This window comes from Tenrec ecaudatus, chromosome 6 (genome assembly GCF_050624435.1).
Source record: "Tenrec ecaudatus isolate mTenEca1 chromosome 6, mTenEca1.hap1, whole genome shotgun sequence".
Taxonomy (NCBI): domain Eukaryota; kingdom Metazoa; phylum Chordata; class Mammalia; order Afrosoricida; family Tenrecidae; genus Tenrec; species Tenrec ecaudatus.
The window spans coordinates 122,360,798-122,384,956 of record NC_134535.1 but is presented as its reverse complement, the minus strand read 5'-3'; the positions used below and the strand labels follow the sequence as shown (position 1 = coordinate 122,384,956).

Below are 24,159 nucleotides of genomic sequence, written 5' to 3'. Positions count from 1 at the left end.
TTGCTTGGATCGACAATTAATGCTCATGTACTAATCAGTCAAGAGTTGAACAAGCAAGTTACATTAGGCTAATCTTTATAATGTTGACAATCAGGGAGGTTACTTTGAGGACTAAGATGCACCAGATCCAGGACATTGCATTTTTAATTTTCTTGTACATCTCTGAAATTTGAACATTGAGCAAGGGAGAATTGGTGGGTTTGAATTATGGTGTTGGTGAAGAACAATGAAAGTATCATGGACTGCTAAAAGGACATACAAATCTGTCTTGAAAGAAGACTGACCAAAAGGTAGGGTAGAAAGGGGGAATCAATTACAAGAATCTGCATATGACCCCCTCTCTGTGGGATGGACAACAGAAAATTGAGTGAAGGAAGATGTCAGAGAGTGTAAGACGTGACCAAATAATAGTAATTTATAAATTATAAGGGTTCATGAGGGAAGGCGGGATAGGGAGGGAGAAAATGAGCTGATACAAAGGGCTCAAGTCAAAAGCAAATTGATTTCTGCTTGTTAATGTTTTATCCTGCTAAATACTATATTCATTTATTTTTTCCAGCAATTTTATTGTTGACCCCTTAGGATTCTCAGTATATATAATCATATAATCTGAAAATAGTGAATGCTTGACTTATTCTTTAGCCAGTCATACACTCTTGATATTTTATCATTGTCTTATGCCATTGGCTAGGACATCCAGCACAAGGTTGAACAGAAGTGGAGATAAGGGGCATCCTTGTTGGGCTCCCCTCATTCCTGAAAATGTTTTCAGCTTCTTCATTGAATGTAATCTTACCTATTGTATTGTTTGCATATGGCATTTATTGTACTAGGATTTTCCACTCTCATTCTATCTTCTTGAAAGTCTTGATAAGGAATGGGTATTGATGCTATTAAATGATTTTTCTGCACCTATTAATATGATATATGGTTATATACTTTTTGGTGATGTGGTAGATTACATTAATTATTTTACAAATGTTGAATACCTCCAAATTACTGAAAGTTTTGGAATACAGTCTTTCATAATACTGTATAATTAATATTTCTATTTCATTTGATTTTAGGGTAAGGGGGCTCCCCAAAACTTGAACACGTCCTCAGGAGCAATTTTGTGATTGTGGAAAATAAGACAGACAGACAGATGGGCATAGGAGCTCCTCATCCCATGTCAGGACTCAGAGAGTGGATGTATTTTCCATTGGGTTTATATGTAATGGGGTTTACAGTTTTTCCATCCTGCATGCATGTCGTACAGCCATCATATTACCTTCTCAATGGAGAATATCATAAGTGGGTAACATAATGAACAATACATGAGATGAGTCATCATCTTGACCTAGTGCTAGTTGACCTCAAATGCCCTGAGCCCTTCCCAGGCATTGGCTACTTTTAAGGTAGTTTGACTATTGAATCTGATTCTTCTTATCTACAGATAACCTCCAGACACAATGCTAAGCCTGACAATAGCTTGCAACTTCTTTTATGGCAACTCCCCTATGACGGTTCCTTTATGGGGGTTTCTGGAGGGACTATGTTCAGTCACAGGAATGCATACTGAGGTTTATTTATATCTCATAACAATGAGGGTCTTCCCTGACTAGAGTCAGTTTCCAGATCTGTAATTATGACCTGCATGGAGATACATTATATTCTCATTCAGTCCCTCAGCTTAGTACAATTCCCCCTTTAGTAAAATGAAAGGGCTACATACGTGTTTGTACTTTCCTCCACACACCAAAGTTTTCTGCATAAATATCAAGCAGTTCCAAAAACCAAAATGGCGACTATAAGCAAAACAGATGATCCAGAGCTAAGTCTATACAATGGAGTTCGAAAAGACTCATGGATCAAGCCTTCTAAACCACCTAACTTTTTTCTTTCTTTTTTTTTAATTAAGAGATAATTTTATTGGGGGCTCTTACAACTCTTATAATAATCCATACATCAGTTGTATCAAGCATATTTGTACATATGTTGCCATCATTCTTTTCTAGACATTTACTTTTTTTGGAGCCCCAGTATCAGCTTTTATCTTTTCCCTCTTGCCATCGCAATTCTCCTGGGCATGTTTTCAATCCATGTTTAAAAGTATTGAATATCTCCTTCTTTTGCTGTTCTATATCTAATGTGATATTTCCCTAAATCCCGACAAATGTTTTCAATTTAAGGATAAATCATGTAAGGTTTTATTATATGGATATAGAGTTACAAATATGTAATAAACCAATAACATTTTACCATCAACCGCTGTGACCAGATGTCAGTGCAAGGTGATCATTAAATGCCCCTGAGGTATAATCATCCCTGGCCACTTCCCTAAGCTGGTGATCCACTGATGGGTTGGAGAGGGGCTTGGGGGGAGGGGAGGGGAAAGAAGACACAAAAGAAAGATAGAAAAAAGGGAGAAATGCTGCTGCACTGGCAAGGGAAGCAAAGCATTGTCAGTAGGACAGGTAGGATTATTGTGCCAAGCTTGCCAATAAACCCATGTAGGGTTAACAAGGTTCCAGTTTAATTGAAGGGCAAAGAGATAAATGGCTCGGTGAACTTCACCTTTTTGTCTCTTACTCTCTGATGATCAGACCAGTGTGCGGCTACCTTAGCTAGCTTTCTGCCTCAACTTGTGAGCTACACTACCTCTCCCAACCCACGGACTGTGCCGCTCTAGTTTGAGGTTCCTTCAAGACACACTTCACAACACTGCTGGTGTATACATCATTCGAGCTGGGGACTGTCGGACCCTGTCATCTGACTGACTGTTGGTGACCTGCCCTGCTGTTTGGTGCCTGTGGCCAGACTGCCTGTATTGCTCTACAGAACACTCAGCTGTATGCTTTCTTGACTTGCACCCAGAAGCCCTTGTTAGTTGAAGGATTCAGTGTATTAACTGTCTCATGGAAAATGAGTTGTACTGAGCGTTTGTACTGCTCTGTGTATATTAGCTGTTTATTTCTTTTGTTCTATCTATCTATCTATCTATCTATCTATCTATCTATCTATCTATCTATCTAATCATAAGGTCCTGGTTTTGTTTCTGAAGAGAACCCTGTCTAACACAACAAGGCAATGAGAACAGGGACCACGCACAATGGACCATGAGCACAGCTGAGCTCTTTATAGGTTTGCCTACAAACGGGAAGCCTCAGATCCAGGTCCCCTAACAGGGCAACCTTACAATCAAATGTGGCAATCGCACAGTGAACACTTCACATGGGCGATCCTCCATCCGCCTGTAAATCTTTATAGAGGAGGTTAATCGTCTTTCTCTGATGACGCAGTTGATGGGTTTGAATTGCTGACTTTTCTGTTAGCAGCCCATCACTTTACCTTCTTGCCAAACAGAAACACACACTTGCTCACACAAACACATGCCCACACATGCATGAATATTTTCTTCAAGGAAATGACTCATGTAATTGTGGGAGTCTGATACGCAAAAACCTGTCAGTCAGACAACAGGCTGCATGTCAAAATGTTATAGGTGAGGTCATGATTAAATTCAAAAGTGCAGAAGAAAGTATATAATCTTGAGACAGGGTGTTCTCTTTTTGTTCTTAAGGCTTCAAATACAGTCATCTTAAGAAAGATAATCTTCTCTACATAAAGTCAAGAGATTCTGTCACTTGTAATTAGATCACAATAACAAGAGAATTTATATTTTAGCAACCAGGTGGGCATCATAGCCTAGTCAAATAGACACACAAAATGACACATCATGGCATGCGACATGCTCTAGAAAGAAACATTTATTTGTTTCATTAAAGAACTAGAGGAGAGTTATTACTGAAGGCTTGTGGGGAGGGGATGAACCTGGCAGGGTGCAGGGGAGTAATGATGAAACATATAAATTTACTCTATTAACTTTCCTCTAGTTCTTAAATGCATCCTGCCCCCCACCATCATGATCCCAATTCTGCCTTACAAATCTGGCTAGAGCAGAGGATGTACATAGGTACAGAGAGCAACTGGAAACACAGGGAATCCAGGACAGATGACTCCTTCAGGCCCAGTGGTGAGAGTGGCGATGCCTGGAGCGTGGAGAGAAGGTGGGGTAGAAAGGGGCAACTGATTACAAGAATCTACATATAGTCTCCTTCTTGGGGGAGGGACAGCAAAGAAAAAGGCTGGGGGAGACATCTGACAGTAATAGTGACAAAAGAATAATAATTTCTGAATTATGAAGGGTTCATGAGGTAGGGGGCAGTAGGGAGGGAGGGGGAAAATGAGCAGTAGATATTAAGGGCTCAAGGAGAAGGCGAATGTTTTGACAATAATGATGGCAACAAATGTATATATGTTCTTGACATAATGGATGTATGTATGGATTGTGATAAGAATTGTATGATAAATAATAATAAATAATAAAAAAGAAAAGTAGAAAAAAAGAAACTGTTAAAGTACTGTCACATTGTAACACACGAAGCATTACTGGTAAGGATGATGCATGTTTCATAGTGGTAGATTTTCCATGTCATTAATATAATCTCTGCAAATTTTCATGTCCTTTAAATACTTCCCCCCACACACGCCCCCAACTACCATGATCTGAAGTCTACCTTACAAGTCTGGATAGAGCAGCGTTTGTACACTGATGCAAATAGGAGCTGGGGGCACAGGGAATCCAGGGTGGATGATACCTTCAGGACCAGGGGCGTGAGGGGTGATGCTGGGGGAGTAGAGGGTGAATGGGTTGGGAAGGGGGAACCAATTACAAGGATCTACATGTGACCTCCTCCCTGGGGGACGGACAACAGAAAAGGGGGTGAAGGGAGATGCTGGGCATGGCAAGATATGACAAATAATAATTTATAAATTATCAAGGGCTCATGAGGGAGGGGGGAGCAGGGAAGGAAGGGGAAAAAAGAGGACCTGATGCAAAGGGCTTAAGTGGAGAGCAAATGCTTTGAAAATGATTAGGGAAGGCAATGTACAGATGTGCTTTATACAATTGATGTATGTATATGTATGGATTGTGATAAGAGTTTTATGAGCCCCTAATAAAATGTTAAAAGAAAAAAAAGAAGTAACCTAGCTAAGGAATGTAAGAACTCAGTTATAGGGCCTGGTAGCTTTTAGCATAGCAAAGACCCACTGTAACAAGAGTCAGCTTTATACAGCAAGTAACTACAGTCCAGTGACTTTCAGAAACAATTACATTTGAGTATACTCTAGCTGGCCAGGGAGATAAAAAAAAAATTCTCAGGCTCATTGGGCTTGCTTTTTAACTTTTTTGTCTCCTCTTTGCCTCTTTCTTGGTCTCTCACATTCTACTGCTAACCTCCAGACCACTCCCCTTAGCCTAGGGCATTTACACCTGTGCCACACCAAGCTAGGTGAGCTCCACCCTGGGTAGCTAGATAGGCTGGGAAAACCCTGCTGACTCCCGCCAGGGGATACTGGGCTCAACTTCTTACTGGGCAATTCCTGCCTGTGTGCCCTGGGGCATAAAGCAGCTCAGCCTATACTCCTAGCTGCAGCAGGAACCTCTGGCCAACCTCTGCAACACCAAAGCAGGCAACCCTTCTGGGTCACTCTCCTGAAAGGGAAGCCACTGGAGGATAAAGTGGTAGGTTAATTCCATGGTGAAATAAACTATAGGCAGTTCGAAAAAGTACTCCTACAAGTCTCCTAGAAAGAGCCAGTGCTCTTTGACTCCCAGGAAAATGGCATCTGGCTCATCTAAAACAACACAATGCAAACAGCCATCAGCCCCAATGACCTCAACAAAAAAAACAGGAGAAACAAAGGTAATGCCTGAAGATGGCCTGAACATAATGACATTCATAGAGGAAACAGACATGGAGCTGCCACAGAAAGAAATTTTCAGAATGCTACTTGGAGTCATAGAAGATATGAGGGGAGGATGAAATGATAGAAGAGATAAAAGCTATAAATCAAAGAGAAATATAGGAGCGTAGGGAGGAGATAACAAAAACCAGTAGCACATTCATGGATCTCGAGAAGGGACTGGAGGAATCAGAGAGCAACATTAGTGACTTGGAGGGCAGCCAAGCAAACTTCAACAAATGCAAACAAAAATCTAATAAGATCTTCAGAGAAGCTGAAGAAAACTTAAGAGCTATGTCTGATCCTATGAAGCGAAACAACATTTGAATGATAGGCTTACCGGAGGAAGACACAACAAAGAAGTCATCTGCAACAATAGTGAGAGAATACTTGGAGGAAAGCTTCCCCAGCTTAGTGAATGAAAACCAGGCAACCATTCAGGAGGCTGAAAGATCACCAGCAAGACGGAACCTCAAGAAGTCACCAAGGCACATAATAGTTAAATTATCCAACTTTGAGGAAAAGGAGAAAATCATGAGAGCAGCTAGGGAAAACAAGCAAACATATATAAAGCTTCCCAAATAAGAATATGCTCAGACCTATCAGCAGAAACTATGAAGAAGAGGAGAGAGTGGAGTAACATTTTCAAAAAATTGAAGGAAAACAATACAAACCCAAGAATACTCTACCCAGCAAAAATATCGATCAAGATAGAGAAGTAAGAGTCTTCCCAGACAAGGAAAAACTCAAAGAAGAAATCCAGCACTACAAAAGATCCTTCCCGACTCAGTATGGGCAGAAGAACAACACTCACCAAGCATAAATAAGAGACCACCACATAGAACAACCTCACCCAGAGGACAAAAAATAGAAAACAGCCTTCAAGATAGCATTGATTTAAATATAGAAATACTTGAAAGGCTGATGAAGTAAGCTTAAAAAAAAAAAGGTAAATGGGGCATAGGGAAAAAACTACGATATACAAATATCCCTGGGGTGAGGACCAGGTAATATGGCAGGGACCAAACCAAATACAGGGGTACACATGGTAGACAACTAAAACAGGAGGTGGGGAAAGGAAAAAAATATAATATAAAAGAAAAGGGTATAGGGGGTACAGGGTATTAACCCACCCAAGTTGAGGGTATTGTTTGTGTCTCCACAGGGAAGGAGGGACCAGATTTCATCACGATGCTCCAAGATGTGAACCCAACATGCTGGCATGGAGTAGGGCACCAGTGGAGAGGTCTGGGGGGCCGACCCCAACCCCAACTACCAAGGGGACATCTGTTCCACCCATCAGAAGAATTTATATCAAATGACGGCACTGAATCTACAGCTCTGGAAGAGGGACATATCTGATCGGAGCACACGGGAGCAGAGGAAGGGGGAGGAGGAGAGAGTGGAGCACATCATGGCCCACCAGGCCAGGAGGTTGATGTTCCCAATTAGAACAGCCAGTCAACAGAGAAGACCACATGGCCAGGGCATGGTGCCCCAACAGACTGGACTGGAAAACAATCCTAAATGCCAACAAACAATCCTTGAACTAACTACAAGCTTTACTTTCTCGGGTTTTGTTTTGCTTTTGTCATTGGTCTTTTGTTTTGTTGTATATTGTTGCTTGGTTGTGCTCTGTCTTGTTTTTGTGCATGTTACTATCTCCGCAGGTCTGTCTAAATAAGATAGGCTGGATGAACAATTGGAGGAGAAAACAACGGGACCACTAGTTCTATGGGGACATGGGAGACAGGGAGGTAGTGGTGTTAATAAACCTAGGGACAAGGGAACAACAAGCGATCCAAACTGGTGGTGAGAAGGGTGTGGGAGGCCTGGCGGGGCATGATCAAGGGCAACGTAACTAAGAGGAATTGCTGAAAACCTGGTGGGGACTGAGCATGATAGTGGGAGAGGAGGGAAGTCAAAGGAAAGAGAGGGGAGGCAGAGGGCATTTTTGAGGTCTGGATAAAGACATATACATATGCAATATATTTATACATGAGGATGGAGAAATAGATCTATGGGCATAAATTAATAAGATTAGTATTAAGGCAGCAGATGTACATTGGACCTTCACTCAAGTACTCCTTCAATGCAAGAACACTATTAAATTGGCATTCTATGATGCTCACCTTCCCAACACAACCACTGAAGACAAAGTGTGCGAACAACTAAATGTGGTGAAGAAAGCTGATGGGGCCCGGCTATCAAAAGAGATAGCATCTGGGGTATAAAAGGCTTGAGGTAAACAAGCGGCCATCTGGCACAGAGGCAATAAAGCCCACATGGAAGAAGCACACTAGCCTGTGTGACCAAGAGGTGCTGAAGGGATCAGTTATCAGGCATCAAAGACCAAAATAATCATATCATTTTGTGCTCACCTCCTTGATATGATAGCTACAGACATATGAGTGCATAAGCAAATGTGGTGAAGAAAGGTGAAGGTGCCCGGCTATCAAAAGAGATAGTGTCTGGGGTCTTAAGTGCTTGAAGGTAAACAAGCGTCCATCTAGCTCAGAAGCAACAAAGCCCACATGGCAGAAGCACACCAGCCTGTGCGATCACAAGGTGTCAAGGCATCAGGTATCAGGCATCATCAGAACAAAAATCTTACCATAGTGAATGAGAAGGGAAGTGTGGAGTGGAGACCCAAAACCCATTTGTAGGCCACTGGACATCCCTTTACAGAAGGGTCTTGGGGAGGAGACAAGACAGTTATGGTGCAATGTAGCAGCGATCAAAAATACAACTTTAGTTCCTAAATGCTTCCTTTCTACCCCTCCCACTGTCATGATCCGAATCCTACCTTGCAAGCCTGACTTGACCAGAGGAGGTACACTGGTACAGATGGGAACTGAAAACACAGGGAAGTCAGGGCGGATGATTCTCTCAGGACCAGTGGAGTGAGTGGCAATACTGGTAGCGCATAGGAAGGGTGGGTTTGAAAGGGGGAACCAATTTCAAGGACCTGCATTTGACCTCCTCCCTGGGGGACATACAACAGAGAAGAGGGGAAGAGAGACGTGGGACAGAGCCAGATATGACAAATTAATAATTTATAAATTATCAGGGAATCATGAGGGAGGGGGCCATAGGGGGGGAGGGGAAAAATTAGGACTTGATTCCAGGGGCTTGGGTGGAGAGCAAAAGTTTTGAAAATGATGAGGGCAATGAATGTACAAATGTGCTTTACACAATTGATGCATGTATGGATTGAGATGGTTGGTATATGAGTCCCTAATAAAATGATTTTTTAAAAAGGACAGATAAGGACATTTTATATAAAAATGTAATTTTTATAGAGTATGTTTTATGAATCTGGATACAAAATTCTCTACAAAATACCAGAAAACCTAATAGAAATTCCATATACAAAATACTCCACAAAATAGTAGCAAATCAAATTCAACTTTATTTTCACAGGTATGTACCACAATCAAGGGTCATTTATACAAAAAAAGTAAGGATGGTTCAACATTTGAAAATCAAAAACTTAACATATAATATGATTAGTTAAACTTGTCTTAGTCTAATTTTAGTGCTTCCAAAAGAGTTCTACTCAAAATCGTGGTTTCAAAAGAAATCTGGGGGGCTAATTAAATTCAAGGCAAAGAGATCAGCTCAGAAGGTAATGGTAATTACAAAAGAATGAAATAGCACCTATATCTCATACCATACACAAAATGAACTAAAGATGGATTAAAGATGTAAACATAAAAATTAAACCGATAATAATTATGAATAAAAATTATGGACAAATGAAAAGTCTTTAATGCAAGGGAGATTGTAGCTTTTAATGGGAGTAGAAAACTGTCTTTTGAATTCCTGACCTTGTGGTTATCGGCCCAATATGTAATCACTATGGCACCCTCACCAGAGCTGAAGACCAAGCCCAATGTCATTAAGTCAATTCTGACTCATAGCAACCTTAAGGCAGATTAGAGCTGCCTCTGAGAGTTTCTAAGAAAGTAACTTTCCTTTCTTCCTCACGGTGACTGGCGGTCTCCTACTTTACAAGCATGAGCCCAGTGTGTACACACTAAGCCACCAGTGCTCCACAGTGAATGATGCTGGAAGCATCTAAGCAAAATGAAAATCATACACAGAGACACTGTACCAAAAACCACTAGTTGATATTCAAGCTATTGAAAAGATAGCATATGATCCAGAATCAATGGTATTAAAGGAAAAATTCAAGCTACACAGAAAGCATTGGCCATAACAAGGCACCAGGAAATAATGGCATACTAATTGGAAGGTTTCAACAAGTTCGTGAAGCCAGGGAATTTTTGCTAACAGACTGCGCAAATTATAGAACAATATTACTGACATGACAAATAAAATTTGGTTGAAGATTATCCAATAACAGCTGTGGGAGTGTATTAACAGGTAGGTTCCAGAAAATCAGTCCAGATTCAGATAAGGACATGAAACAAAGGTTGTAATTACTGAGGCCAGATGGATTTTGTCTAAGAGATGTTTACTTTATTGACGATGACTTTTTTTGACTATGCAAAAATCACTCAACTTTTATTGTTTATGCAAAATTCTATTGCCTATTTTATTGACTATGCAAAATCACTCGACTATGTAGATCCTAATAAACTATGACTAGTCTTGAGAAGCATGCGAATTTCAAAACACATAATTATGCTCTTGCAAAACCTGTACATGGATGAGGCACTTGTTCAAAAGGTACATGGCAATGCCATATGGATTGCAATCAGGAAACCTGTGCCTGGTGGCTGTAGCCTCTCACCGTACATTCCATCTGCATGCTGAGAATATAATCAGAGAAGATGAGTTATATGGAGAAATGGGACATCAAGATTGGGGTTTTGTTGGTAGCATTTGGTTCTAATCCAAAACACAATAGAATGGAACAGTGTATGGTCTTGCTCCATCCTTACAATTTTCCCTAAGACTGTCCCATTGTTATAACCTTGGGGTTAATCTATCCCATTGAGAGCCTAATTATTTTTCTGCTCACTTCCACTTTACCAAACCAGACATCCTTTTCCAGGGACTGATTTCTCCTGATAATATGCCCAAAGTATGTAAGATGAAATCTTGCCATCCTTGCCTCTAAAGAGCACTCTGACCATGCTTCTTCCAAGACACATTTTTATTTTTGTCTTGTTTAACAGCCCATGATAATTTCAATATTCAATACTTTTCTCTAGCATCTTGTACACTTCTCACAAGCATAGGTGGCCTTTGGAAATATCACAGCTTTGGGCAGGCGCACCTCAGTTCTCAGTTACTTCCCTACTAGTCATTGTATTCTAAAATTTTTGTCCAGCAGATTTTTCTAATGCAATACATATTTTGAATGCTGCTTCCATGAGAATTAAGGATTCTGGATCTAATTAAGATTAAGGATCCAAGACAGACAAATACCATCACAACCTCCAACTCTTCTCCATTGATCACAATTTTTCCTAGTGGTCTAGTTGGTGAGGATTGTGGTCTTGCTTACATTGACTTTTAATGCATATGGAAATCTGCAAGAGTTCAACTGTATCACAAGGTGCTTCCTTCGAGTCCTCTTCATTTTCGGCAAGCAAGGCTGTGGCCTGTACACATTCCAGGTTGTTAATAGGCCTTCCTCCATCCTCATGGACCCGTCTTCATCATATAAGCCAGCTTCTCTGATGAACTGTTCAGCATCCAGATGAAACAAGTATAAAGAGGAGATGCAAGCCTTATACACACTTTTCCTGCTTTTATTTGCTGGTTCCCTTGTTGTATTTGCACAACTGCCTCTTGACCCATGTACAATTCTGAATGAGCACATGAAGTGCTCTGGGATTCCTATTCTCTCAATACTATCCATAGTTTGTTAAGATCCTCACAGTTGAATGACTTTGCATAGTCAATAAAATGCAAATACATATCTTCCAGGCAAGATCCATCTGGTATCAGCTGTGATATCTTTTTTATCCAGGTACACATCTGACCCTTGTCTTTGCACTGTCAATGAAACAAAAACAAACATCCTTTTGGTATGTTCTGCTTTGACCCAAGACCCATATGACATCAGTAATGATAGCTTTGGTTCCAAGTGCTCTTCTAGCTCCAGCCTGAATTTCTGGCAGCTCCCTGTTAATGTACTGCTGCAATCATTTTTGAATGATCCACAGCAAAATTTTCTTGCATGCCACATCGATGATATAGTTCTGCATTTGAACCTTGGCAATGGGCACAAATATGGATCTCTTCAAGTCGGTTGGCCAAGTTGCTGTCTTTCAGTATTGGAGAAAGGCTCATTAACTACCTGAAAAATGAAGATGACACAAACTTGCTTGCTAGAAGTGACAAGGACTTGAAGCATTTGCTGATTAAGATCAAGGTATTTATTTTTCACTATAGATTATAATTTATTGTAAACCTAAATCCTCACAATAGGACATTATGATAATTGACATGAACCCGTGATAACTTATAAATTATTATTATATTTTCATGTCTTATACTCTCCAATGTCACCCTTTGCCTACTTTTGTCCATCCCCGTGGGAGGGGGCAATTTGTAAATCATTGTGATCAGTTCTCCCTTATTCCCCCACCTTCCCCTTCCCCTCATGTTATAGCTACTCTCATTATTGGTCCAGAGGAGATTATCTCACCTGGATTCTCTCTCTAAAACTTCTTTAAAAGTTTTTCCCGTCTTTTTGTTAAAATAATTTTATTGTGGACACATTCAACTCTTTTCACAATCCATGCATACATCCATTGTATGTCAAACACATTTTTACATTTGCTGCCCTAATCATTCTCAAAACATTTGCTTTATACTTGAGCCTTGGTATCGGCACTTCATTTTTAAGAACTTTAAATGTTCTGCCTTTCAAATAGTAGTATCACTGCTGGTTTTCATGGCTACCATGGGCATGGGGACAAGGTATTTGGTCTAGGAAAGTTAAAATACCACAATTACAATCGTTCTTGCTGAGTTTCACCATTTTTTCTTTAGTAAACACTTCACATATTATTTCTGGTCTGTTTTTTTTAAAATTTGGGAATGTTGAAAACATTCTTCTGACAATTTCTTGTAGGATTTCCTCAGTTTTATATGTTTACAGAGGTCTCCAATTTAGCAGTCCAGAAGTCTGAACCCTAAGTAAAGTTTTCTTTGTGAAAATTTCTAAGCTCTTATTAAACAATGCATTTAGGCAAGCAAATAGCTAACAGTATTCAAAAATTATGAAAAGAATAGAAACTCTGAATAGTTAAAAAGTTAGATATTCAGATTTCTTGTAAGACTACAGGTATTGGTCTATTTTGGTTTGTTACACAATTATACTGATAAACGTATAGAATAAAATGAATGCCCAGTTACCATACTGCAGGCTGTTATACTCACTGTTACATTTTATTACCAAAAAACGCACTGCGAATATTAGCCAAGGGAAGAAGCACATAGGATATAGTCCATCAGCGTTCCAAACGTGGAGTTTCAGTCGAGCAAATAATGTATTTGTTTATAGGAGTTTGGGAGTCACCATGTTATTTCCATTGCTTGGATACTTGAGGAACACCAAGATCAAGGGCTTTGACGCAAAATCTTATTCTTACAGATGTATGTGTTTGCAGACTTGCACATATCTGCCCAGAGACCATTGGAGAATATCAAACCACAGTTAGGATTAGAAGTTTGAAAAGCTCTTATGCTGTAAGGAAGAAAAGAGAATAAATGGTTATCAACCCAGAAAAAGGAATTTTACATGGAATAATAATAGAATAATCTTTTACAAATGGGTAACTATATTTCTTAAAAATAACAAATTATTTTTACAAATACTGATTGCTTTATTTTAAAATATACTTGTGGCAGCGTTTAATCTCCTTTACTTTTTATATATTTTACATGTTTCTAATTCAATTTAGTTATATTTCTTATCTAAGTTGTCCATTTTTGTAGTTTTATTACTTTTATATAGCTTCTTTCGGGAAAACTTACTTATTTTTGAAAACTGAATCATTTATCCAAAACCAATCATGACTTGCGCTTTTTCGAGTGAGACCAATCCATGAAGAAGGTGAGAGGGACCTCATAAATGCCTGTTGCAAAAAAACCCAAAAAATCCTGTTTTAACAACTATTATGAACAGTTTTATTACTTATAAATGCTGGCAATGCTTTACTTTGCTTCATCTTTAATTTTCCAAACATAGTGAAGAGGTAGATTCTAATATGTAAAATACAGTACAGTTGAAAATCACATTACATATAGTTTGAAACTTTTCTATATTTGTTAAATGTTGGTGCAAGGGTAACTATTTAAATATTAATAATTACCAGTTCTAGTCTTCTAGTTTTATGAATTTTTAAAAAATAAATCATTTTCTTAATGGTTCTTAAGATCGTACAACAATACATACATAAATTGTATCAAGCACATTTATACATAAGTTGCCATCAACATTTTCAAAACACTTTCTTTCTACTTGAGCCCATGATATCAGCTCCTCTTTTACCTCTCTCCCTGACCTCCCACCCCGTAATTCCTTGATAAATTAGAAATCATTTTTTGTTTCGTATCTATTCTTACACCATCTGTTGTCTCCCTTCACCCAGATTTCTGTTGTTCATCCTTCTTGGGGGACGGGGGGTTATACATCATTGATCATTATGATCGGTTTCCCCTTTCTCCGTGTTCTCCTGCCCCCTTCAGTCTATCCTCACACTGTCGCTACCCTGTGACTGTTCCACAGGGTTCATGTGTCCTGGATTCCGTATCAAGACCTCTAATCTGTACCAGTGAACATGCTCGATTAGTCAGATTTGTAAGGTAGAACTGGAGTCATGAGAGTGGCGTGAAGGAAGCACTAAAAAACTAGAGCAAAGTGTTTTATCTGTGTGTTTCTTCAGTGCTATACTGCACCCTAGCTGGTGCATCCCTTCATTATGACCATTCTGTGAGGGGATATCCAATTGTCTATAGATGGGCTTTGGGTCTCCACTTCGACCCTCTTTGTTCAGATTGAAATAGTTGTTTGTTTTGTGGATTCTGATGCATGATACCTGATCCCAGTGACACCTCATGATCACAAGTGTTGGTGTGCTTAATCCATGTTGGCTTTGTTGTTTCCCTGTTAGATGGCTACTTCTTTAACTTTCAGCCTTTAGGACCCCAGGTGCCTTATCTTCTAATAGCTGGGCACCATCTGCTTTCTTGAACACATTTACTTATGTTTTTTATTTTGTCTTCAGTGATAGTGTCAGGAAGGTGAGCTTCACAGAATGGGAGGTCATTAGAACAAAGTGTTCTTGGTTTGATGGAGAACTTCAGTAGATGCCCAACGTCAATCTGTTACCTTTATACACAACATAGAAATATATGTCCATAGATCTATATCTCTATTGTTATATATTAATATATTTACATATATACATCCCTCTCTTTATACCTCTATAAATGTCTTTTGCCATACTAATTTTTTAATGTTCCTGTAATGTAGAACTTACCAAGTCTCCAATCAGTGAATATAATAAGAACTTAAATTAGTCTCTGGACACTATGGCATTCTTCTCTAAAAAAATGCATATTTTTCTATCTTAATCCTCAGACTTTTGTCAGGTAAAGGAAATTAAAGGTTGCCACTAGTAGATAAGTAACTTGGAAACCATTTTCTTTTCTGAGATCTACAATGCACGATTTTTTAATTTAATTCATCCTCTTTGGAAGCTTTATTCTGAAAGACGGTCACATACACAGATGAATATGTAATGCCGTATTTTTTCTTCAGATTAAAAGGGGAAATCAATACATTTTCAGATGTAGTAAAAGTAATACGTTTTGTCCATAGCAAACCTACTAATGAAGATTAACTAGAAAATGCCTCAAGTAGAAATGTAGACTGTTGAAGCATCAGAGAAAAGAACAGAAACACGAATACATACGAGAGGACATTCTTCTCCTCATTATTTTTCTAAATCTATGTAATAAACAAGGGTTATGATACCATCTGAAAATACCATCAATAATGTTTCAGAGTAGAGAAGTACCTGTTGTCCTTCTGACACATAGTGACCCTGTAGGAGAGACTAGAATTGTACTGTAGAATTTCCAAGGTGGGATATCTAAATAAGCTGAGGAAGCTAACTACCACATCATTTTCATGTTGAACATTACCAATGATTCAGTTACTAGCAGAGAGCTTACTGACTGAAAGGATGTGTATGGAAGTGGTGTCCACACTTTAATGAAAATTCAAAACCTATAGTAGTAGAAGTTGATAAATTCATTTGCATACCAACCCCTGATTACAAAGAGAGATAGTAAAAGAAAGACCAAAAATGATATGAAATCCTGAAAGTGCACAAATTACCCAGATTTAAGCAACAAACAGAAATGGCTTGATAGCACATAAAAAAACAACAAATAAAAAGAGAAAAAATAAGTAGAGGAAGCAATCTAAAAAAATCATAGATAAAAACACAAAGTTAAGCTCCATATATTTTTAGTACTATACTGTTGTCCTAAAGAATGTTACTACTGGTAGAACCTGTATGAGGAATACCGTCTTATTCTTACAATAGCACGTTAGTTTACAATTAGGCTCCCTCAAATCAAAAACATAAAGATTTAGTGACATTCAGAGAATCTAATGCTATTGTTAGGTGCTAATATTGTTATTAGGTTATTTCCAACTGATAGTAATCTTATAAATTAACAAATGAAACACTGTCCAGTCCTGCGCCATCCTCACAATTGTCCTATGTGTGAGTCCATTGATGCGACCACATGTCAATTGATCTCAGCAAGGTTCTTCCAGTGTTTTGCAGCCCCCTTTAATGTGTAACACTTCTAATATTATTCTATTGGGGTTAGAAAAATAGTCTGATTATCCTCTAAATTTTGTTGCTTTATGATCTTTTAAAAATATATTTCCCCCCCAATACAATAGCACCTCGCCCTGCTAAGCAGCCATTGCAGGATACCCATCTTCCCGACATGATCACTGAAGACAGCCGTGTGTGTAAGCAAATGTGGTGAAGAAAGCTGATGGTGCCCGGCTATCAAAAAAAGATATAGCGTCTGGGGTCTTAAAGGCTTGAAGGCAAATAAGTGGCCATCTAGCTCAGAAGCAACAAAGCCCACAGAGAAGAAGCACACGGCCTAAGTGAACACAAGGTGTTGAATAGACCATGTAGCAGATACAAAGGAACAAAAACAATCATTGTGTGATCACCTTCCTCACATAATGGCTGAAGACGAAAGTGTGCATAAGCAAGTGTGGTGAAGAAGGCGGATGGTGCCCGGCTACTGAGAGATATAGCGTCTGGGGACTTAAAGGCTTGAAAGCAAACAAGCGGCCATCTAGGCCAGAAGCAACCGAGCCCACATGGAAGCAGCACACCAACATAGGTGACCATGAAGGACAGAGGAGACCAGGTCTCCAACATCAAAGATGGGGTGGTGGTGAGAAACACATCACCGTGAAAGAGGGGGAGTGCATGATGGGGACCCAATGCCCACCTGTAGAGAGCTGAACACCCCTTCCAGAGGGGTAGTGAGGAGGAGATGGGCCACACAGGGTTCAGTGTAACAACAATGAAACTCAAAACCTTCCTCTAGTTCCTGAACGCTTCCTCCCCTCCCAATCATCATGACCCCAATCCTACCTTGCCTTGCGGACCTAGTTGTACCAGAGGATGTACAGTGGTGCAGCGGGGATCTGGAGGCACAGGGAATCTAGGACAGACGAACCCTTCAACACCAGCGGTGGGAGTGGCGACACCAGGAGGGAAGGGCATGTAGAAAGGGAGAACCGATCTCGGAGATCTATGTGTAACCTCCTCTCTGGGAGATTGTCAAGGGGGAGGCAGGTGAGGGGAGACGCCGGGGAGTGTAAGATAAGATATAATAATTATTTATAAACTATCAAGGGACCAGGGGTGGGATCGGGGAGGGAGGGGGATGGGGGGGGGGGGAAAAGGGAAACCGAGCTGATTCCAGGAACCCAAGTGGAAGGTGAATTATGAGAGTGACGAGTGCAACGAATGTATAAGGGTGCTTTGCTCATTTGATGTATGTACAGATTGTGATAAGAGCCTTATGAGCCCCAAAAAAAAGATTAAAAAAAAAAAGAAAATGATTAGGGCAAAGAATGTACGGATGTGCTTTATACAATTGAAGTATGTATATGTATATGTATGGATTGTGATAAGAGTTGTATGAGCCCCTAATAAAATGTAAAAAAAAAATAAAAAATATATTTTTATTGTTTTAGAGCTCTTGTAACAATCCATACATCAATTGTATCAAATACATTTGAATATATTTTGTCTTCATTATTTTCTAGACATTTACTTTCTATTGAGCCCATGGTGTCGGCCCACCCCACCCTTGTAGCCCCTTAATAAATTATCATATTTTTCATATCTTGCACTGACCACTATCGCCTTTCCCCTACTTTCTGTTTTCGTCCCCCATGCGGGGGCAGTGTGGTTATATGTTGATCTTAGTGATCTGTTCCCCATTCCCTCCTTGCACTCCCAACCTTTCCCCTCCCCTCCTGGTGTCACTGCTCACATTCCTATATTTGGATTCCATGTGTCATGAGCTCTTATGTTTTATCTGTACTTTGGCTTAGCTATTGTCTAGCCCGCAGAGAAAGGCAGTAAGAGGGTCATGACAGTGGGGGGTGAGGAAGCCTCAAGCAACCAGAGGAGAATCATGTGTTTCATCAGTGCTTTATTGCACACTGATTGACTCAGGCTTTTCCTGTGACCCCGCTGTGAAGGGATGTCCCATCATCTACAGGTAGATTTGTGGCCTCTGTTCTGAAAACCTTCATTTTCAACCATGTGTTTGTTTGTTTTGGGTTTTCTGATACTTGTAAATCGTCCTGGCGACACCTCATGAATGCACAGGCTGGTGCGCTTCTTCCATGTCAGCGTGTTGCTTTTCTGCTAGATGGCTGCTTGTTTAACTTCAAGTCCTTAATAGTTCACATGCTATATCTTTTACTTTACCAAACATGATATTTTTCTCAGAGTCTGTTCCCTCCTGAAAACTTGTCCTAAGTACAATGGAAGAAGTCTTGCCATCTTTGTTTTTAAGGAATAGTATGGTTGTTCTTATTCAGAGTCAGACCTATTTGTTCTTTGGACAATCCATGGTAATCTCAATATTCTTTGGCAACATTATAATTAAAATGGTTAAATTATTCTGTCTCACTTACACAATACCCAGTATTTACATGAATGTTTGGCAATATAAAATAGCATGACTCAAGTCCAACAAACCTTAGTCCTAAAAATAAAATCTTTTTTTTCAACACCCTTTTTGGAATAGATTTATACAATACAATGCGTCCTTTGGTTATTTGAGATTTGATTGTGGATCCAAGCAAGATGAAACCTCTGACCATGCCAAACTTTTCTCCATTTATCATGCTATTCCCTGAAAGTCCATTGTGAGGATTTTGGTACTTTGCAGTATGTTGTAATTTTTATTTAAGTATTCAATTCTTGATCTTGATCAGCAAGTGCCTCAATTCCTCCTCTCTTTCAACAAACAAGTTTTCCATCTGCATAGCTCAGATGTTAGTAAGTTTTCTCCCAATCATCAGTTTTTCTATTTACTTAATCACCATACAGATTGAATGTGTAGAGAGAGAATACAACTTTGACACAAAACTTTCCTGATTTTAAATAATATAGTATTCCTTGTTTTGTTCACAAAATTTGTCTTTTGATACATGGACAGTTTCCCCATGAACACAATGATGGGTGTTCATTCTTCTCAGCTATCCACACTTTGTTATTTTTCCACAGAGTCCATTGCCTTGAAATAGTCAATAAAATACAATAAACATTTTTCTCACAATCTCTGCTTTTAGCCAACATCAACCTGAACGTATATACAAGCAATTGATGATCTGCTCCACTGTGCGTCCCTGGTCTTTTTTTAGCTGCTGATCATGAGCTTCCATCCTTTCTTGCCACAAAGTAGTTAATTTTATTTCAGTGTTTTATATGTAGGGAAGGTCATATGTAGAGTTGCCATTTGTGATGTTGAAAAAAGGTCTTTGTAATGAAGAGTCCTTGTTCTGCCATAGTTTTTTCATTTGTCTCCAGGCTAATGTCTTTCACTAATGCCATCTTTTCTAACTGCTGCTCTTTCTTTACCCTATTCTGACACCAACAGTGCCACCCACAGGATTATCCTTCTTTACTGGGTTCCATAATTTCTTGCAATGGTCATGTGGCACTCCACAGAAAATACAATAAAGGGGTTTTGTAGAGAAGGTAATAAGTTAACTGTAAGGATACACTTTTTGTTCTTCAACAGCACATCGCCTCAGTCAACACTCAAGTCTCTTAGGATCTCAACCATGTGTTCTCTTGATTTCTGCCTTTGTGGGCTGGTAAGCCAGCCTGCCTATTATTCTGTCACAGAGCCCCACACTTTCAGCCTGGATGAGGGAAGGTACCCCATAGTCTTGATTAATGGCATTTATGGAGGGGTTTTTCCCCCCCTGCCTTTTAGCTAGCTATACCACCAAAGAATATCAAGGATAGTGTCTTAAATTACTATCAGTCAGTAATTTTTGAAAACTTAAATATGAGAAATCAAATCATGGTATAAAATGATACTTGGCTAGTGGACTTCTTTCTTGATGCAACCTGAATTTGATCTATGTTCAAATAGTTTGCTATTGTCCCAAAAAAAGAAATTCTTCTCTGGCATATTTAAATATTTTTCTTGGTTTTCTGTTTCTTTCTTTACTTATTTTTACCTTTTTCTCATTTTTATTGTTTTCTTCTTTCATTTTGGTTTGTTCTGTGTTTTTTATTATTATTGTTTCTGTTAGGTCTTCCAGTGTAGGAAGCACAGAAGGAGTAGCTGCTTAGAGATAATAACTGATAGCATGGTTTATTGGGAAGAAGGGATGGAGGGGAAAGGGAAAATGGGGAGCTGTTTTAATCCGGGTTGACTGGAGAAACAAGTTCATAGACACTCATATGTGTATAAGAAAGAGCTTTGTATACAAGAGAAGTTGAATGTTATGAAAACATCTCAGCCCAGGCCAGATCAAATCTATAAGTCTAATATTAGCCCATATGTCTGATAGCAATATATAAAGCCCTCTTCAGATTCATGAAGCACATGCAATGGTGACAAATGCAGGAAAATTACAGGCCAGTGGGTGGGAAGTCTTATGGATCCAGTGGCATTGTACCTAACTCAGTGCTAGCAGGGGTCTCCACGTGACCTCTCCACTCCAGAGGTCTGGCTCCATCAGTCCCTCAACATGTTTCTTTTCCACAGGGATGTCTCTCAGAGAGGGAGCAGAGAGAGAGTGTCTCCCATGTACAAGGAAGGATAATACAGTTGTTCCAAGAATCCTCAGGAGAAGTCCATGCCCACACAGAGACCTCATTGGCTGTATCCTGATTGACAGATTACACTCTATGCCTACACTCTTAATCCTCATATTGACACCACATTATGTAACTACCACAGGAGCAGTTCATTGATATGGGAGGGGGAGGGGATATCAGAGCTGGCTGTGATGATATATTCACAATTCTTGTTATAGTGTTTTATCTATGGATGTAAATGATACATGGATGCAAATGTGAATATTCTATCAAGAAAACTACTGAAGGAAGAAGAAGAAGAAGAAGAAGAAGAAGAAGAAGAAGAAGAAGAAGAAGAAGAAGAAGAAGAAGAAGAAGTCAAACTTGATCTGTGCTTACCAAGGCGGGAAGGAGGAAGCGTTTTTTGGTTAGGGGGCGTTGAGTTCATTTTACTGGATGTGATATTATTTGGATGGGGCAAAAATAATGGTTGAACAATATGCAGAGTGTTATCAGTGGCACTGAATTATACATGTAGAAGTTGTTGTATTATTGCATTGGGCATCTCTTTGCCAAAACTGGAAAACCATACATGAATAGCAGTGAGTACAGGAAAAAGAAAATGTTCTAAATATGATTGTGGCGAAGATTGTTCTACTCTTCTTGATATATTTGAACTATTCATTGTATGATATGTGAACTAAGGGCCAATAAAACCGTTTTAAAGCAAAACAAACAAAACAAAAAGAAGCAATCTTACTAAAGTTATTCCTCAAATAAAGGAGTCTTGACGACGCCTCTGAGGAAAGGAAGGGAATGGCTTGGATCACAGCTTCTACTAAAGTCAGAGCTTAATTCCATTTTAATCCTGTATCACAGATCTTCCTCCAAAATGGAATCATAGCCCCAGGCCTAGCTTCCAATTATAATACATCTCATAAGGACTACAGCTTGAGGGACCATATTAATTGATTACACCTTGCTTTTGTAGGTATTTAAAGTAATCTAAAGACCATATCTTCTCATCCTTAGTGAGCAAAATAACTTCCCTTTTTAATACTTAAAAGGAGTCCTTTGCAGCCAATTTTTCCCATGCAATATGTTCTTTGACTTATTGACTATTACTTTCATGGGCAGGGGTTATTGATCCAAATAGAAGAGAATCGATGAAACTTTCCATTTCTTCAATATTATCATGATGTTTTTTGTTTCTGCTTTGGGGATTTCAGTTTTTTTCATGTTCTCATAATTATACCAAAGGCTGTAGCCTTTGACCTTCGGCAGTTAAGTGCCTTTACTCTTTACTTTTAGCAAGCAAGACTATGTCCTCTGGGTGCCACAGATTATTAAGGAGTCTTTCTCCAATCCTGCTGCTGTCAGGAGCTCTTATCTGTCCAGTCTGCAATCTCTAGGCAAGTCAGATTTGTAAGGTAGAACTGGGCTCAGGATAGAGGTGGGGTGGGGGAGAAGCATTAAAGAACTAGAGGAATGTTGTGCTTTCTGTCGTTGCTCTGCTTTTATTACTGGGTAGCAGCTGTATCCACTACTCCAATGTCAGTGTGTTGTGAAATGATGGCTTGGGTATTAGTATAGTGCTTTAAATGGCACCAGTGTTATCTCAAATACCACAGAGTCCCCCAGGGTAGACAAACATTGGCTGCACATTCAGATTAAGACTGACTAGATGATAGGAATAATGTGATTCAAAGGGTAAGTTGAGACAACAAAATATTGTAGTAAAATATGCAACGATTTGGGATTGCAAAATCAAGGGAAAACAACACTTGTCACCTCTCAAGATGAAAAAACAAAAGGAGAATTCAAGTCAAGGTGAAATATTAAAGTCTATGGAGAAGGGGTGGAATAAAGCAGGATGCATCACATCAGGAACAGTAATAGAAGTAAAAATACCACGAGGGTAGGGGGAATGTGGGGATGATGAAGAGGGGAAGAGGAGGAATGGATCACAATGATCATTTTATAACCCCCACCCCAGGGGATGAACAACCGAAACATGGGTGAAGGAAGATAGCGGATGTTGTAAGATAGAAGAGTAATAATAATTTAGAGTTTCCCAAAGGTTCATGAGGGTGGGAGGGTTGGGGAAAAAGGGGAAAAGGAAGAGCTGACACTAAGGGTTCAAGTAAAAATAAAAAATTTTGAAAATGATGAAAGTGACATATGTAAAAATGTGCTTGATACACTTGCTCTCTAGATTGTTATAAGAGCTATAAGATCTCCCAGTGTGATGATTTATAGTAAAATCAAATATTACCACCACAACAAAAAAAACTCTTGAAACACACTACAGGTGTATGAATCCACAAAAAGTTATGTAAAATGAAAGAAAAAAAGCTAAACATTTCATTCACTAAAAATTTCTGGAAAATGCAACTAAACCATGATGATATTGAATAGTTTGCAATAACCGAGAATAGGCAAAAGGTTGGAATAAGGTAGGTATTGAACCTTTTTTAGTGTAATAGTTATATTTATTATCTAAGGAGATGGTTTTTCAGATGTCTTTTATATTAAAACGAATGAAATTTTTTGATACAATTATGTGCAGTTTATTTTATTTCAAGTATTGTTCAAAATTGGATTCTAAAGGGAATAAATAAGTTTCTAAATTTCCTTATTGTAATGGAATTATTTTCAAATACCAACATCCTATAAATCCAATGACAAAATCATTACAGCTTTAATCTCACATAGGTAAATAAGAGAAAGTCATGTCCTGTCTACTCAATTTTGAAATGCACAGTTTTCATAAGGCAAAAAAAGATGAAAAAACAAGCAAACTAGATTATATTGTAATGGAAGAAATGCAATTGTCACATTCATAGATGATTCAATTTTACCGTACAACACAGAAAGTACCGTGCAACACCAGAAGAGCAAACAAATTTGTCTCCGAAGAAACACAACCAGAGTGGCTCCTTAGAAGCAAGGATGGTGCGGCTTTGTCTCACTTACGTTGGACATCTTATAAGAAGAGACCCGTTTCTGGAGAAGTCCATCATGCTTTTTAAAGTAGAAGGTCAGAGAAAAT

At 39.0% G+C, this 24,159-nt stretch overlaps 1 protein-coding gene across 1 annotated transcript in view; it reads right to left on the bottom strand.

The window, feature by feature from the left end:
- Positions 1 to 24,159, bottom strand: part of LOC142451619 (NKG2-A/NKG2-B type II integral membrane protein-like) — a 37,007-nt gene that overhangs the window by 8,864 nt on the left and 3,984 nt on the right. The window contains exon 5 of the mRNA XM_075553343.1: positions 13,753 to 13,853. Coding sequence (XP_075409458.1) covers positions 13,753 to 13,853 — 101 coding nt within the window. The remainder of the gene's footprint in view (positions 1 to 13,752; positions 13,854 to 24,159) is intronic.